Source organism: Octodon degus, unplaced genomic scaffold, assembly GCF_000260255.1.
Source record: "Octodon degus isolate 3935 unplaced genomic scaffold, OctDeg1.0 scaffold00235, whole genome shotgun sequence".
In the NCBI taxonomy this organism is placed as follows: Eukaryota; Metazoa; Chordata; class Mammalia; order Rodentia; family Octodontidae; genus Octodon; species Octodon degus.
In genome coordinates, this window is record NW_004524811.1 from 2,128,165 (window position 1) to 2,145,332 (window position 17,168).

General features: G+C 39.5%; 1 protein-coding gene across 1 annotated transcript in view; it reads right to left on the reverse strand.

Annotated features, from left to right (window-relative positions):
* Positions 1–17,168, reverse strand: part of Corin (corin, serine peptidase) — a 303,897-nt gene that overhangs the window by 96,183 nt on the left and 190,546 nt on the right. The window contains exon 6 of the mRNA XM_023705996.1: positions 8,504–8,617. Coding sequence (XP_023561764.1) covers positions 8,504–8,617 — 114 coding nt within the window. The remainder of the gene's footprint in view (positions 1–8,503; positions 8,618–17,168) is intronic.

Genomic DNA, 17,168 nt, shown 5'->3' on the forward strand with positions numbered 1-17,168 from the left:
AGATAATAAGCAATGAAATTACATGTTGACCAAAGACTTGAATAGAAAGACTATGTTAAAAGCATACATTGGCCAGGGAGACACCTCAGTGGCTTAGGCACCTGCCTGGCAAGTGCAAGGTCCTGAATTCAATCCCTGATGGGGGGAAAAAAAAACATTCAAAGGACCACTAAGAGTCTCCTTGTAGTCATTGAAGGTAAACTTAAACCATGGTAAGATATTATTACCCATCTTCTGAATTGGCTATAATAAAAAAGGCAGACAAGACCAAGTACTGGCAAAGATCTTGAGAAACTGAAACTTCCATGCATTGTTGACAGGAATATAAAATGATATCACTTCAGAAAACAAGTAGTAATTTCTCATGCAGGTAAATACAGCCTCACTATACAATTAACTCATGGGCTCTACTCTTAGAAACCTATCCAGGAAAAATTAAACGTGTGCCAATGTTTGTATCTGAATAGCCATAGTAGTATTATACTTAATGGCCTGCAACTGGACCAAATCCAAATTCTTGCCAACTGATGAATGGACAGTAAAATGTAGTATATTCTTACAATGAAACTCTGTTTAGTAATTGAAAGAACCAAACTACTGATATATGTGACAGTACTAATGAAATTCAAAACTGTTATGCCAAGTAAAAAAGCCACATGCTGTATGAACCATTTATGAAATTCCCAGACAAGGCAAATTGGTACAGAGTTCAGAGCTGTGGTCACACTGTCTGACAGGAAAGGGGCAAATTGACCTCAGATGAGTAGGACAGAAATTTTGGGGGAGAAGATAACTTTCTAAGACTGAGCTGTGGTGCTGGTTGCACAGCTCTGTAAATATACAAAAATCAATAGGCAGAAATTCGGCCTATAATTTTGTCTCATTAAAATAACTATAAAATATTTTTAATTGATGCAGGTAAAGAATCCTGCATTGGATGATGACTTGACTTCTTAATTGCATATCTTCCTCCTTGATTAAATGAAGTGTACAGAAACAGGTTGTCTAAGGCCAGATGAAGATAGAAAAGAGAGATTCGAAAGTTCTAACCATAAAAATGTGAAAGAAAGATGGAAATCTAATTACCATCGTCTGGTCATTATACATTATAAATCCAACAGTATAACATGAATAGTCATGCTGTATCCTATAAGTTTATAGAATTATTATACCAACCAAAAAGAAAACAAGTCTTCAATATTGGTCAGTTAAACTGTTAACCACACCAAAACATTACACATATGTGTGCATGAATCATAAATATTATTTTAAAGAAACATTATTCTAAAAAGCATCATTTTCATTTATTGTTATTATTATTATTATTATTATCATTTTTTGATGTGATTGGAACAGGGTTTCACTTTGCACCTCAGACTTATAGTGATCCTCCTGTTTCAACCTCCCCAGCACTGGGATTATAGGCAGGCACCACCATGCATAGTCTTAAAAAGCATCGCCTTTTAAAGGCTTTAAGGCTTATGTCATTTAGGAATGGAATGGGCCTTGAAGATTATCTGCACAGTATCTTCATTAAAAAGATGTGTGCAAGGGCCTGCCAAATAGCTCAGGGATTAAAGCACCTGCAAGCAGGCTCAGGAGCCAGGGGTTTGATCCCTGGACCTGCTGTGCTGGCCCTGCCCTGGGGGCGAGCTGAGACTGAGATTGAGACTGGGCATGGTGGTGAACGCCTGTAATCCCCCCTCTTGGGAGGCTATCAACAGGAGAATCACTACGAGTCCAACCTAGTAGTGAGGCCCTAAAACACCCCATAGGCCTTTCCCTAAAATACAAAAAAAAAATTATTCAATAAAAAAGTAAATATTTAAATGTGTTTATGTATAACACACACACAAACACACATACTTGTATACATTCACAATTGTACACGTACAAAACTTTGAAAGTACTTTTCTATTATTTAACTCTGCCAGTCCAAATAATTTTTTTTAATTTTTATTTTTTAAATTTTGTTTGGAGGTCAAGAGAAGAATATGTTTTTTGGGGGAAAGAAAGCTCCTGTCTGAGAGAAAGACAGTGAGGGGGGCAAGCAGGTTGTCCCCTCAAATAATTTTTATTTTTATCCATTTATTTTTTTCCTAATTTCATTTAGAAACAAATAGCAATGAGACAGTTTCAAACAGGTTAGTAGGACAGTTGCATTAATTAAAACATTGCATATTGTTGTCTTCGTAGTGGTTATTCACAGTACAAGATGCAGACATGATATCCTGTGCAAACACTATTAGTACAAATCTTTCTTCTCATTGAATTAAGAGAAAGTAGCTGTATATCTATTTTATTTTGTTTATACAGTTACAAGATTGTCCTTCATTTATATCCTCTTTTTTTGCTTAGCTTTTTCAGAGATGGGTATTCCATTGCCATTTAAATATTGCAGGTGCATGAGTTCAGCAAAATAATCCAATATAGTCCAGTAGTCCCTAATAGTAGTAGGTTATCCATAGGACTGGCAATGTAAGAAGTTGTTGACTTGAACCTTTTACAGCTCAGCATGTTAATATGGTTTTACCAAGTAATTTTTAAACAAGGATGGGTGTCATCCTCTGCTCATAGCCATGACCATACCATTTTTCTACTGTCAGCAGAGGGCGCTATCGCCCCACCCTACATCCCAACATTGGAGGTGCACAGTAGCTGAGTTCATAAAGGTTATGACATTGGCCTTTGCATCCACTGGCCACACTTGGGGCCTTGGTGCATCACGTTATATACATTTCCTTGCAGAGTCTACATAAGCTTTTGTTTGAATTTAAAGAACGTTTGTGGGCAATTTTGAATCAATATGCTACAATCAGCAATAACCAGGAAAATAAGGCTTCTCAACGCACTTAGCAGTGCAAAAGTGCACGTGTTCCCAGGAGGACGTAGGGAAATGGCAGGTCTTAAACTGTGAATCAATTTCTCTATTTATTTCTAAGCAGTGAATTTCCTTTTCTTTTTTTATGAGAAGTGTACTGTGGAATCCATCAATCAATACTCCTTTTAGAATCTGATAAATGTGAAAGTACACCACAAATTTCCAAAGGTTTATTTGTCCCCTGAAAGACATGTTCTAGACCTCTAGTAGCTCATAGTAGAACTAAAACACTTCACTGGAGATAGTTTCTAAGGTGATATGAGGATATAGGCATTTGACAAAAAAAAAAAAAAAAAAAAAAAAAAAAAAAAAAAAAAAAAAACTTCATTCACACAGGTGCAGATTTAACCTTCCATTAGTATGACTTTGGAGTTTAGAAGTTACATACAAAATTAGCTGCATTTGGAAAACAGTTTGTTACTTCTGTAAGGTCTGTGTGATCAGTAAACACTTAAAACTCTCTCCAAAGGCACCGCATAGCCAGAAATTCTTAGTAAATAGCAAAGATCACAGAACCTCCTTTTATTGGAATAAATGTCTATTTGAACTGAAAGAGATGTTGTCAGTGTAATTTGGGACCAACAATTCAAAATTTTCAAAAGGTGCATGCTAAGATTTTCTTACTCAATACAGCCTAATTTTGCATGAGTTTGGACAGACATTTTCTACCTTCAGCTCTTTTTTCTCAGGCAGACCTTGATGCCAAATATTTCTTTGAAGTTGTTGCATGTTACTGTTTATTTCTGCACGACATCTCATAGATTATTAGTGTTTGTCTCTCAAAAGTATCATAAAATTAAAGCAGAAAACTAAGAAAGTCTTTTTATTAAGTTCTTCTTTCAATCCCGAGTCTCTCTTGACTACAAACATTCATGGGTAAAGACAGGAGAGATAGCTCGGCAGTCTAAGCACCTGCTTAGACAAGCTTAAGGACATGGATTCGATCCTGGGCACCACATGCCACACCAGCCCTGCCCACAGCTACACTGAGCTGGCCACCAAGACGGGGAGTGGCGGTGCACCCCTGTAATCCCAGTGCTGGGACGCTGAAAACAGGAGGCTCATAAGTCCAAGCTGTATAATGAAGCTCTGTACCAAATACGTAAATAATTTTTTAAAAGAATATTCAATACTTTGACTTGATATGAGCAGGTTGTCACTATATGAAAGCAAATTTTGTGAGCATTTCATGGCTTAGAAATATTATTTGGAATATCAACTTTCATTTTGTGCTGTTTAGATTTCCTTTGTTCTGGTTTTTTGTTTGTTTGTTTGTTTGTTTGTTTGTTTTGTTTGGTTGGTTTGGTTTGGTTTTTCTGATGGCACCAGGGATTGAACTCAGGACCTTGTACTTGCCAGGCAAACACTTATTCCACTGAGCTATCTCCCAAGCCCCATAGTTTGCCTTTGTTCTGAATCAACTGTATGTGCTGCTTTGAAATTAGTTGTATTTTGGTGTCTCTCACATCCCTGTCATGCAGCACATGACCTTTATGAGCTGTCTCCCTGGTTTCCAGCGGTCACCCTCTGCACCCTGAAAATGAGAGACAATGCACAGGGATGGCAGAGAGAAGACTGCAAGAGGAAGAACAGCAAAAATTATACCCATAAATCCTAGTGCTCGCCGAGAGCTATTGTATGCCATACATCGTTCTGCATGCTGATAGCCAGTGATTCAGCTCTAGAGATAATTTTGTTTCTACTCTACTCTTGAAGGGATTAAAGCATAAGAAGTAGAAGATTTGACCAAGTCAGAGATAGAAAATAGTAAAGGTAGAAATATAGATACCCTGATTTAAAATGTATGCTATTATCCACCATTTCGTGATACATCCATTCTAAATAGGAAATGACCACCTTCAGCAACGTCAACAAATTTTACCCAAAACTCAAGGCAAAAGATTTCCAAAAGGATTCGATGGTGGGTATACATGGAATAAGACTTATAGACTCTATACCATGTATTTTCCTGGGACAATCATTTCTTTATAAACAGTGGCACCTTGGGTCATGAATACTTTTGTTTGCAAACAGTTGGATGCAGAATTAAAAGATTATAGACCATTAGCAACACAAGAGACACAGATATTTTCTAGTCCAGTAGCTATATAATCTGGTTACTGTTGGAATTAATTACCTGGGCAGTTTTGCCAATGTGCTGCTGTCTGGCCCACCTCCAGACAGACGAATCGGAATTGCTGCACATGGAGCGCATGTGCTGCAGGTGCCAAGGTACACTGAGCCATGACACTAAAGAAAGATGGGGTTAGCAATGTCGCCTGTCTCTAGTGGCAAGAGTAGAAATTATTCAAGTTTTCCTAATTTCCAAACTCTTTATAGTATATTACCAACATAGTTCCAGGGGATTAAAAATCTTTTCACTCAGTAAATACTTAAGAAGAGATTGATAGACAAAACACAATTAGTTGGGGTTGGCAATCGGTAAGTAGTCACAGACACCTGCAGTACAGTTGTGTTAGACAACTGTGTCCTGGAGCATAATGGGCCACCCTAAATCGTTAAATATTTTCTTGTCATAAGAATGATCAGAAGGGGCTGGAGAGATGGCTCAGTAGAATAAATGCTTCCCTGGCAAGCACAAGATCTTGAGTTCAATCCATGGTTCCACCAAAAAAAAAAGGATCAAAATATAATCATTCCCCAAATCTAAACTTAGAAGGACATGTCAAATGCAGCATAATATAAGAAAGTAGCATTAGATTTGGAGTCAGTACAGACTAGGTTCAAATCCAGCATTGAGAATCACTGGAAAATGCATTGAGTCCACGCTTAGGCTGTGCACTTGCACATAAAGGTGCAGATAAAAATTCCAGCCATCGTAACTAAAGCAACAATGCAGGTAAATGTTTACAGCACAGTTGGTGGGGTAATTCACAAATAATAATTCCCTTCCCTTTCTTCTTTGAACAAGGTAAAAAGGAAATTGCCAAGTCAATAATTGTACAAACTACCTAATTTGACCCCTACTTATAAAAGTAGACAAGTGCTTATTTTTCTACCTCATGCCTCAATGCGTGATCCCCTCTGGCAATCCTCCTTCCTACCTACCAGAATCTTACAAAGGAGGCATTTTATCCTGATTCTTACTAAGATTTCTCAGCACAATCTTCTCACCTCATGGAACAGCCTGTGCCCAAATAAACCTTAACAGAGAATCATGCTAGTCCTTCATGGCAGACTGGTGACAACTGAGGTGTGTGTGGTGCCTTCCACAAGGGCTCTTGCAGAAAGGCCACGCATCCTGGGTGCTCAAAATCAGAAGGCACTCACATAAGGTCAGAAGCAACTGCATATGTAGCGTTTGTCTGACCATGGATTTTCATACAGAACTTCCCTGAAGGGATGTATTTTCTCAATAGGCCAAACCAGATTATTTCTCAGGTATATTCATGAGGAAAGCCTATATCTATCTTCTTTAATAATCTTTTCAGCTCCTAAGATGTTGGTAAACACCTGAAAGTATGGGCATACCTTTTAGTTCATTTGATGACTGGGAACACTTTCTCTTTCACACTTAATTTCAACAGATATAGCAGAGGCACTTACTGTATTTAGAGCACAATGCTCAGTCCTCCATAGACAGTAAAATGATTAAACCAATATTGACCCTGCACAGGAGATGGAATTACATGCAGAATTGGAATAATGCTGTGACTCAGCCCACAAGCCTAACCAAGAGCTTCTACCAAAATTCCTTAAATTGGTTACATTCAACTGAACTTCTCAGAGTTCCCCATTGTGGATATTTTTCACATTATTTTCTGCTAAGTTCATATCAACATTCACCAGTATAAATACATATCCTATAAATGTTTTTCCATGTAAATTTGCATGCCATAGGTTTCTGTAAAGAGATATTTTCAGATGGTAAATGTAAGTAACTTACTGAACACAGCATTTCCTAAAATAAGTGTGAAATAACTAAAATTCCACAGGATTGCAGTTGTTATGAAAAATAAATAAATGCATAATTATATTTAAAAAATGACAATTCAAATGAGGAAAACATTGAAAACATAGTAAGTTAAGCAAATTAATGAGTTTTTCTGAAGTGTTAGATGCCTCAGGAACTTTTTATGTATGAATATGTTCCATAAACTAAGAGGCAGAGCAGATAAAGAACACTGCTCAATGTTTATTGTTGTTATTGTCTTTGTTTTGTTTTCCACCTCAAGCATCTTTGAAGACTCCAGTACTACCGAAACTCATTTTAGGAAACACTTACCTGGAATGTTACCCTAATACACTGTCCGAGTTTAGGCAGATAGCCATCCTAACTCTTCAGTCAAGACTTGGTCACCTGGTACATAGGCCAAAGTCATCTCCCAACTCAGACATCTTGAGCTCTTATGAAGCCTTGTTGACTCTCATAGGAAACAAAACACAGCTCTTCCCACACTAACTCCAGCTGGATATCCACCCAATAAAAAGCAGTTAGAACACAACTGGATATAGCTCTCTTTTGAATGAGATAGTTGAAAGGCAAGTCTTTGCCTTTAACCAGTGCCTAAGTGCAAAATAAGTTGAAACCTGAATTTCTATGAGATAAAACCATTGGCCAATTCCATCAAAACTAATCAAAACAGCTAAGTAAATTGAGGGTATGGGTTAGTGGCTTTAAGAGATAGAAGAGGAGAGAAGGAAGGGAAAAGGAACTTTTAAAATGAGAATATTCAATACCATGAGAAAGAGAGAGAGAGAGAACTGAATATAAACTCAGCGTTGAGTGTTTTTAAAATGAGAAGGATATTAGAATTGCTAGAAACAGGGAAGGGGGAAGGGAATAAAAATGAATTAAGATATATTCTGTTCATGTACAAATTGGCCAAGGTAAATGTAATCATTATCTATTGCAAACATGTGTTAATAAAAAATACAGAAGAAAAATAAATATTTTAAGTAAATGAAAATAGCCAATGCCATTATTTTATTAAGAATTACTAGGGTCAGTTTTTTTTCCTACTAAAATGTCCTTAAGGGGCCAGCCAGATAGCTCAGTGGACTAAAGCGCCTACTTCAGCAAGCTTTGGGACCCGGGTTCGATCCCTGGCACCCCATGCCGTGCCAGTCCCGCCTCCGGGGCACACTGAGACAGCGACTGAGACTGGGTGTGGTGGTGTGCCCCTGTAATCTCAGCAGTTGGGATGCTGAAAACAGGAGAATCACTAGGATTCCAATCTGTGTAGGGAAACTCTGTAGACCCTGCATTAAATACATTTTTAAAAATGTCTTTAGAAGAGTGATCATTATTATCATAAAGCTTTAAAAATTTCGACCACAAAAGCCAAGAAGCCTCACCCAAACATGATAAATAAAAAAACTTCCTCCCAACTTGGGGACCCTGCATGCCAATTGCCTTAACCCAGATCTGTCCCAGGGAGTGGTAGCCACTGGGCTTCTGCTGGCAGCGTGCCATTAGGAGGGAGAACACTGGCCCTGCTCTGAGGAGGTAAGCAAACCAGCTCCTTTCAGAAAGCAAACTGAAAGGGTGGACAAAATGCTGGTGGTTGTCGAGATGTGACAGTGGGATGGGCTGCTCTCTAGGCCCTGGAGTAGAACCCCATCTGCCCAGACAGACCCCGCACTGCCTGCCACACGCACTGCAGAGAGTTTCATCGCTCCAGTCATCGCAGTCGTTGTAACCATTGCACTGCAGCTTCCTGGGGATGCAGATTCCACTGGCGCACAGGAAGTGGTCACCCCCTCCGCAGAGCACTGGAAGAGAGAGAAAGGGAGAAACAGGCTGAATAAGGGTTGGTTTATTCTTTTAAACTTAGGAGGAACAAATAATAGAAAAACCTTTTGTTGCTACCTAACTCAACGATTTGCTTCCAGATATTTCATTGTCACCAATTTTCCTTGGGTACTTTAGAGCATTCACTGTGGAATTACATGGGAATAGCACAGAAAGCTTGCCTCCAAAAAGCAAAACCAAATTAGCCTGTGGGCTTGCCAGGGAGGCCTACATCTTCAGAGCTCAGAGCAGAGCCTCGCCAGTCACTCTGCTTACCTGTCTGCGCAGACCAAAGGGAGTATTTTTCTTAGCAAATAGAAGTAATGTCAAAATGAAGTACTACTAATTAAACAAACATTTAAAAAAATTGTTCTAAAATGCTACCTTCGTAGCACAGTAAAAAGAAAAAAAAGTCAACTAACATGTGCAGTTATAATACAGCACAGACCCCATACCCTGTATGTAAGATGTATTTATTCGCCTTAACAAAAATATCATGTAAAATGTCATTCCTTATGTTTTGGCATAAGGAATATGAAATGACATTAGCTAATGTTTTGTTCTATCTTCCTGTACAGTTACATATGGACATTACATATGGCATTTTTAGTTCTTATTCAGGGTTCTTTTTCTTCCCAAGGATTCAACACATACACAATTGTATTAAAATGAGGGTAGATAATGAATTTAAGATTAACAAAGAGAAACATATTTTAAGGAAGCCCATAAATAAAGGATACATCAGCTCAGCAAAACAAGTGTTACAATAAGCTTAAATATTTGGCAATATGCATCAAATGCCTAACAGTCATATTTCTTGGATTACATACAAAGAAAATCATGAGCAATCCATGTAAGCTTTATTCTTAAGGATATTTACACCATCATTCTTCATACTGAGGAATCTATGAAATCACAATTATACAATAATAGGGAACTAGCTAAATAAATGTAGTCTTTCCCTAATAAAGAGTACTGCTGCAGCCACTGAAAAAGTGTACTTTAGAAAATACTCGATGTGCTACAGTAAAGTTCAGGATAGTACAACTGGCTATAAAACATCATAATTTGTCAGGGGAAGAGGAGCATCTAAGACTAGCAGAATTATCCTGGTAATAAAGGTAATTTTTATTTTCTTTACCATGTTTATTTTGTATTTTTAGAAAATTCTAATAATGATTATGTATTCCTTTTTATTCAGGAAAAAGAAATACAGACACATAAAGGACACACAGGAAACACGAGGAGGTTCTGAAACTTGCAGTGTCAGAGTAACAGTAGATAAGCAGAACCTCCAATCAGTTGTCTCCTCTCTCTCCGTGCCTTTCCTCTCTCCTCCCTCCCCTCTCCCCAATTCTTCTCTCTCTCTTCCCCTCTCTCTGCCAAAGATCCTTAGCCACGTGGTGCCTGCCACCATCCCTGAGCTGTGCATTCCTTGATCTGATAAACCTCAGGCTAAATAATGATAGCTGCAAAGTATGGAGTATTTTAACTCAAAACAGAAAAATACAGATCGAAAGCTACAGGTAGTAAGGTACATGTCTGCCATATTTCACACCACATCCCCAGGACACAGCAGAATAGCTGATATTCAGGAAACTGTAAATGAATACTTGAAATGGAAGACCATCTATCTACATCTCCAGTGAGGCTACTGTGGTTTAGTTCTAAAATGTCCCCCAAAATTCTTATATGTGCAGAGGGGAAGCTTTCAGAAAGCAATTGGATCATGGGGCATGACACTCATCAGTGATGAGGTTCTAGCTGAATGTGCTGCTGAGGGATAGGTTCTGGCCATGAATGGTGGGCCACTGGGGGCATGACCTTGAAGGATGTGTTCTAATCCTTGGCTCCACCTTTCTCTGTCTCTGTCTCTGTGTCTATCTCTGTCTGTTTCTCTCTGCCTGTCTCCCTCTTTGTCTCTGTCTCTGTCTCCCCCCGTCTCCCTCCCTCTGCCTCCCTCCCTCTTCCTCTCTCCCTCTCTTCTTCCCAGCTGCCAAGAAGTGAGCTGCATTCTAACAAACTTTTCCCTATCTTGTGTCTGCCCTAGAGCCAGCCAACCATGGCCTGAAACCATGAGGCAAAACAAACCTCTACTTTAAATCACTCCTGTTGTGCATTTTGTCCCAGAAATGGGCAAGTGACTCATACAGAAGCAATATATCATCATAAAGCAGAAAAAAATTGATATGTTATTTTCCAACACAAGCAAGGAGATCCATGCTTCAGTGTATTGACCATTAAGTTCTACTTTATCTGATAAGTTTATAGCATCAACAAAGACCTTGTTTTCATTATATCCCCAAATCAGCACAAATTATATCAGTGGATTTTAACTGCCAAAATATTCAACATGCTTAACATATTCAGTGTTAGAGAATTCAGCACAGGACTACACTGCTACACCTACATATACAGACTCCTAAAGGCTACACAGGAAACCAGATATAAAATGAAATTTCAAAACACTAGTATTTTGCTAGGCAATCTACACAATATCCCCTCTCTAGGGTTAAGAGAAAATATTAAAGGCATTTTATCCTATTGTGAGATTGTTTCTGGAGAGTATAAGAATTCCATATGTCTGCTTTTCAGCAGCTGCAGTTCAAGAATTACTGCATTCCCCACCTAGGGCTGTGATAATTCCTCAGGAAATACAGCTGGGAACTCACCATTAAATAATACCTAACACCTAGACTTCATCTTTAAGACCCTGTCTCTGCATATGACTAATAAAACCCATTTCATCTGCATGGTCATCTCAAATCTGGATCAAATTTAAAGCATAACACTACTATTTAAAGCATGCATTGTCTTGATTAGCAGTATCCCCTGTGTTGCTGATTCTGCAGAAACTCATAATTTTTGGAGTAGTTGCATTCTAGTGCTGGCCTTACTTCAAAGATACTATAAGCTGTTTCTTTCTTCTTATTTTTCTTTGAAGGTTTATACTGTCAGTAACCAGTACTACTTTTGTCAAATTAGAATAACTTGTATATATTTTTTATGTAACTATACATGTAGTAGATTTCTAGCTGGTGGTCAACTTATTACATCCAGTTGAATTAAACTAGCATGGGGCTGGGTGCCAGAGACCCACTTGAGGATTGTTGCCAGCAGCATGAAGGCAGAACAGGAGAAGCTGCCAGAAAGCTGTTAGGGACACTTTGGAGAAGCTGTTGGAGTTGTTGGAAGCTGCTAGTTCCCTTTGGCTGTTCTGCTGGAGGACCTTGTCATGCTGGCTTTCCCGATGAACTTTGAAGGAACTCTGGTCCTCAACTTGAGCATCGCTTCCTGGCTCGAGGGGAAGATGGTGCGCTGCTCAGCCCCGTGAAGAAGCTTGTGACATTGCCTTTCCTGATGGGAACTCAGCTTTCCTCATCACTGGAGGAGCTCAGGACCTCACTGTTGCTGAGGATGGCTGTGGTACTTTTGGGAGAGCTCTGGTGCTTACCTTGAGTGTTGCTTCCTAGCTGCAGTTCAGATCCCTCAGCCTGCTAGCACAGATCCTTCATCCCACTGGCATAGACTTCCTAGCTTCCACCACTGACCTTTGGGCCTTTCCAGCACAGATCCGTGAAGCAGGCCTGCATGAGACTTTGTTGTCGGTTCTAGGCCTCCAGTTGGACTGGTGGGAGGCATTGCTATGAGCTCTACGCCCTCAGCTGGACTCTTTAGTACTTAGTGTGTGGATAGATTTCCTGCACTTATGGTATGTGATTCTTGGGTGATTCATTATAAAATATCATAAAACATGTTCTGTATTATATTGTTCCCTTGTAAAAAAAAAACCCAAACTGTGATGATACTCAAAATTTCTATTTTATTTACATAAAACTTTCAATTAATAAGGTGCTTTAAATTCATCTTATTTGGAATTTCTAAGAGCTCCATAAAGTAAACAGGCAAGCATCCTTACCCGAACTTCCTTGGAGGACAGCAATTTGCAAATAGAGGAACTGGATTATCATAAGGTTAAAACATAGGTATGCGGCCAGTAAAAGGTGAAAATCCTGAGATCTAGGCTTCCATTCTAACCATCTATACCACATCCATTCCCCTAGTATTGATTGATAGATATAGTCAGTTAACTCAACTTCAGGTGAAAGCTGGCAGATTGGAATAAGGGTTCAAACTTATCTTTATTTTCCTCTGTAAGCAAAAGAGGAATATCTATCTTTTAGGTGAATGTTACTGGGATGAAATGATATTCCTTTTTTTTTTTTTTTTTTTAAACTGGGGATTGGACTCAGGCCCTTGCACTTGCCAGAGAAGCACTTATTCCACTGAGCCATCTCCCCAGCCCTGACATTCTTTTTTTTTTTTAAATTTTAGGGAAGGGTCTACAGGGTGTTCAGGGTCTCACTACTAGATCGGACTTGTAGTGATCCACCTGTTTATAGCCTCCCAAGAGCTGACATTATAGGCGCACGTCACCACGCCCAGTCTCAATCACTGTCTCAGTGCACCCCGGGGGTGGGGCCAGCACTGCATGAAATGATATTCCATGCCATCTCTAGTTTTTGGGCTTTTAGGAAACATCCTAACAGAACTCTTAACAGATTTCTGCAGAGATTTTTGGCCATCAATTTCATTCTTTTTTAACAATCATCTTTCAACAGGCTTTTGAATTAGCCCTTAGATTACAAAAGGAGATCACTGAGAAGTTATGGCATAGAATCTTAACATCATTATCATCTATAATTCTAAGGATTGTGCTATATTTTAAATCAATGGTAGATGACTTAAAGTAAGGTTCATTAATTAACTGAACAAATATTACTGTGTGTGTACATAAGTTCTAGTACTTGGAGACATAACTATGGGAAAAAAGAAAAAATATTTCCATCTGAATATTCTACTGGTCATTATGAAGAAACACTTGACTGAAAATGTTTTACCACCAAAATGGACTTCCATTTACCCATGTGACAGCTAGTTAATACAACTCTAAGAAGAACAGTAAAAAGTTACATTTCCTAAGACACTAGTTTACATATCCAGATGATTGGATAATCATGAATCTCCTAGACTTCAGATTGTCAGGAGTTCTGAAAAGCATTACACCCACAAGGAAGAACAACTCATTTCAGTATTCTTTTCTCTGATAATAGTCTGCTAAAATAACTACCCTGGAATTACCTTGATATTTCCTGTAGTTGCTCCCAGCAACCCCTACTCTCTTTCTGTGTGCTATGGCAGCAGTTATGTTGGCAAATGTTCTCATTACTGTGGTTATTAACTTTTGGAGCCTTTTTAGAAAATGTGCATGAACCAGTGAGCTCAAGGTGTCCTCATTTGTCCAATTCTTGAGCCTCACCTAAAACCTGAAGCTCAATTCAACTTTACCTCTGTAAACAATGCCGGCCAGATATAGCAGACCCACCTTGGGCTTGAGTTAAGAACAAGCTTACCACTCCTGTATTAGATGTTCTGAGGGCAATTCAATTTCTAGAAACCACTATTGCTCTTACCTTTTACAAAGTTGTTTGAGTAGATTAAAAAGAGTGAGCATAGTCTTTCAGCAGTTGATTCAGAATTGTTCTCTAGGAGAGGTCTGTAACTTTGTGCACAAAAAGCAGGTAAAAGGATTGAAATGGAAAAAGATGAGAAAAATCTAAGGGTAGGCTCAAACCATCAGACTTGGTCTCTAGCTTCCTTCTAAAATGAGGGAATTATATTAACAGATAGGTGTTTCATCCTATTGAACATTAAGTTGGAAATGTATGTGGGTCAGAAGGCTCTGAGTATGAAAAGAATGAGTATCTCTAGGACAAAAAAAACCTACTGTTGATGAGCGCTGTGCTGAGGAAGAGAGAAACTTGAATCGTTGTCTCCTTTTGGGGCCCAATCTGGAGAAGACCCTTTAAAATAAAGGAATATTGAATAGGATATTTCAAGCTCCTTTTCTTAGGAATTAGAAGCATACTTGCTTCCTCTATCTCCAGGTAGAGTCAACAAGACTTGTGTTGCTTTCTTGTTTACCTGTGTAGACAATTGGGCACTCCTCTCTAAGTCCAGGAGGCAGGACTGAACACACAGTAGGACTTGTGCCTTCTGGAGTTTATACTTTACTTTAACCTAGGCAGACAATATCACTTAACATAACAAAGAAGGAAACTATTGTATATCATGCCAGGAGGTAATAAGGGCTCTAATGAAAAGTATATTGAGGGCAAGAGAGATAGGAGATACAGGTGTGGGATAGGTCATGTTCTGCTGATAATTCAGATGCCTGGGATAGCCTCATTGAAAGCTGATACTTGAGCAAAACTTGGAAAAGGAAAGGTAGCTACCTAAGTCTTGGAGACATTCCAATTGAAGAGAGTACCAGAGCAAAGTCCCTTAGGCAAGAGAACACTGGGCAGGTGTCAGGGTGATGGTTCATCAGCTTGCAAGAGGCCCAAAAGATAAGCAAAAACAGTTCTGAGTGTGTCTGGGTGGACTATATTGCTAATTCTCATTCCTCTCTCTCTCTTCATCAACCCTGGTGCGTCGGCTTTAAATCCATGCACAGTAACTTGCATATTCGTACTCGTAGTCCTTTGTCCTGGATTCTGAACCTGTGTGTCCATTTGTTTACTTTATGTGCCATCCATTTACTTGGACACCTACTTACGTCATTCTCAAACTGTCCAATCAGAAGATTAGTGAACAACCTGCTGAGGAGCATGTCTGGTGCCCAGCCCTCTGCTCTCTGGCTCTTCCTCTTCCTGCTTCCTGACTACTGGGAGGTGCCAGCTCCCCTCTCCACCCCACCTCACCCCTACCCCTCCACCATGCTACTTTAGCCTTGGGGCCAGCCATGGGCAAAAACCTCTGATATCAGGAGCAAAGTAAGCTTTGCTCCTTTGTATCAGGAATTTTGTCATGGTGACAGAAATCTCACCAATATCATCAGGATGGGGAAGAAGCCCCACATAACTATGGTAGAAGGAGTTGGGGGAGCAGCAAGAGATAAAAGCAGAAAGAAAGAGTATAATCATGCAGCCCTTGGCTGGTCCTTGGAAGCACTTTTAAACTTAAAGAATCAGTCATTACAAGGTTTTGAGTAAAGAATAGCGATCTCTGACTTACATTTTTAATGGAGGATTTGCCTATTGTGTTGAAAAGAGATTCATGGGACTCAAGGGAAGACATCTAGTCCAGGTAGGAAACTCCTGGAGAAATCCAGGAAAAATGGTGCATTTGGGGAGCAGCAGTGGAGCCGCTGACACATACTGGAAGTTGGATGTGTGCTCAGAGCAGATCCAGGGCATGGTCTGGTCCACTAGATGAGAGTTTTGAGGGAAAAACAGAGTCAATGAGAACTTCATGCTTCTGGCTTGCTAGAAGACAAGGATTGTCACCTACTGTGTTGGAGAAAGATAGTGAAGAAGTAAGACTGTGAAAAAGGAATCAGAGCCAGAGGGCAAGGAGCTAGGGACCAGACACAGTCATCAGGTTGTTCACTAATCTTCTAATTAGACAGTTTGAGTATGACATAAGTAGGCATCCGGTAAACAGATGGCACGTAAAGTGGACAAATGGACACACAGGTTCAGAATCCAGGGCAAAGGACTACAAATATGAATGTGTGCGCTACTGGTGCATGGATTTAAAGCGAATGCGCCAGGGTTGGTGAACAAAGAGAAGAATGAGAATTAGCAATACAGTAAAGAGAGGCTGAGTTAGTGCTGAGCTATTAAAGCCCAGGTACAGTAGCCATAGAGGAGAGGAAAAGCCAGCTAAGAGCTGGGAGAGCACCAGCGCAGCAGCAGGAGAATCAGCAAATGAGTGCGACCATCTGGAAGCCAAGCGAGGGAAATATATCAGCAAGGTTGAGATGACCAGCTCTGTTGAATGTGGCTGACAGGTCAAGGAAAGGAAACTGGGACCAGGGTTATAGCTTAGTGGCTTGAGTGCCTGCCTGGCTAGCGCAAGCTCCTCAGTTCGATACCCGGCACCAGAAATAAAATAAAACAAAAGTTTAAAAGAAGAAAAGAAAAGTAATCTCCTTGATCAGAAAATATGGAATACCATTGAGTTACAGGATGTTGGTTCTTTTATGTCCTGAGTCTTCAATGACCTTGAAGGGCTAGGATGAAAATATTGGCTATCCTTGTAGCCCCTCTTTTTTTCTAATTTTGGGTCTGCAAACTATAGTTATTAAACATCCAGAAGAGAAGCTTAATGATATTATTACCCTGTAACAGAGGCGGTTGAGCTTAATATCACTGTCTGAATATCAAACACCTTAGACATAACATGGAACTGCTATTTTCTAACAACCATGGATATTCTAAACTTTAAATCCCTATAGAATGTGAAAAAAAATTGACTGACCTTTTCAGATACAAAAGTTACATTTTTAGTTATATAGGTCTTGCTTTAACTTCGTCTTAACAATAAGGAGAAAAGTATAACCATGAGGTATAAAAAGTAATGCCATAGAGACCCAGTCCTAGCCCAGGTCCGGTGAGTGTGTGGAGAGCTTCCTGCTACTCTGCGCCTGCGGGACCAGTCCCAGCCCAGGCGCAGCGTGGGCTGGAC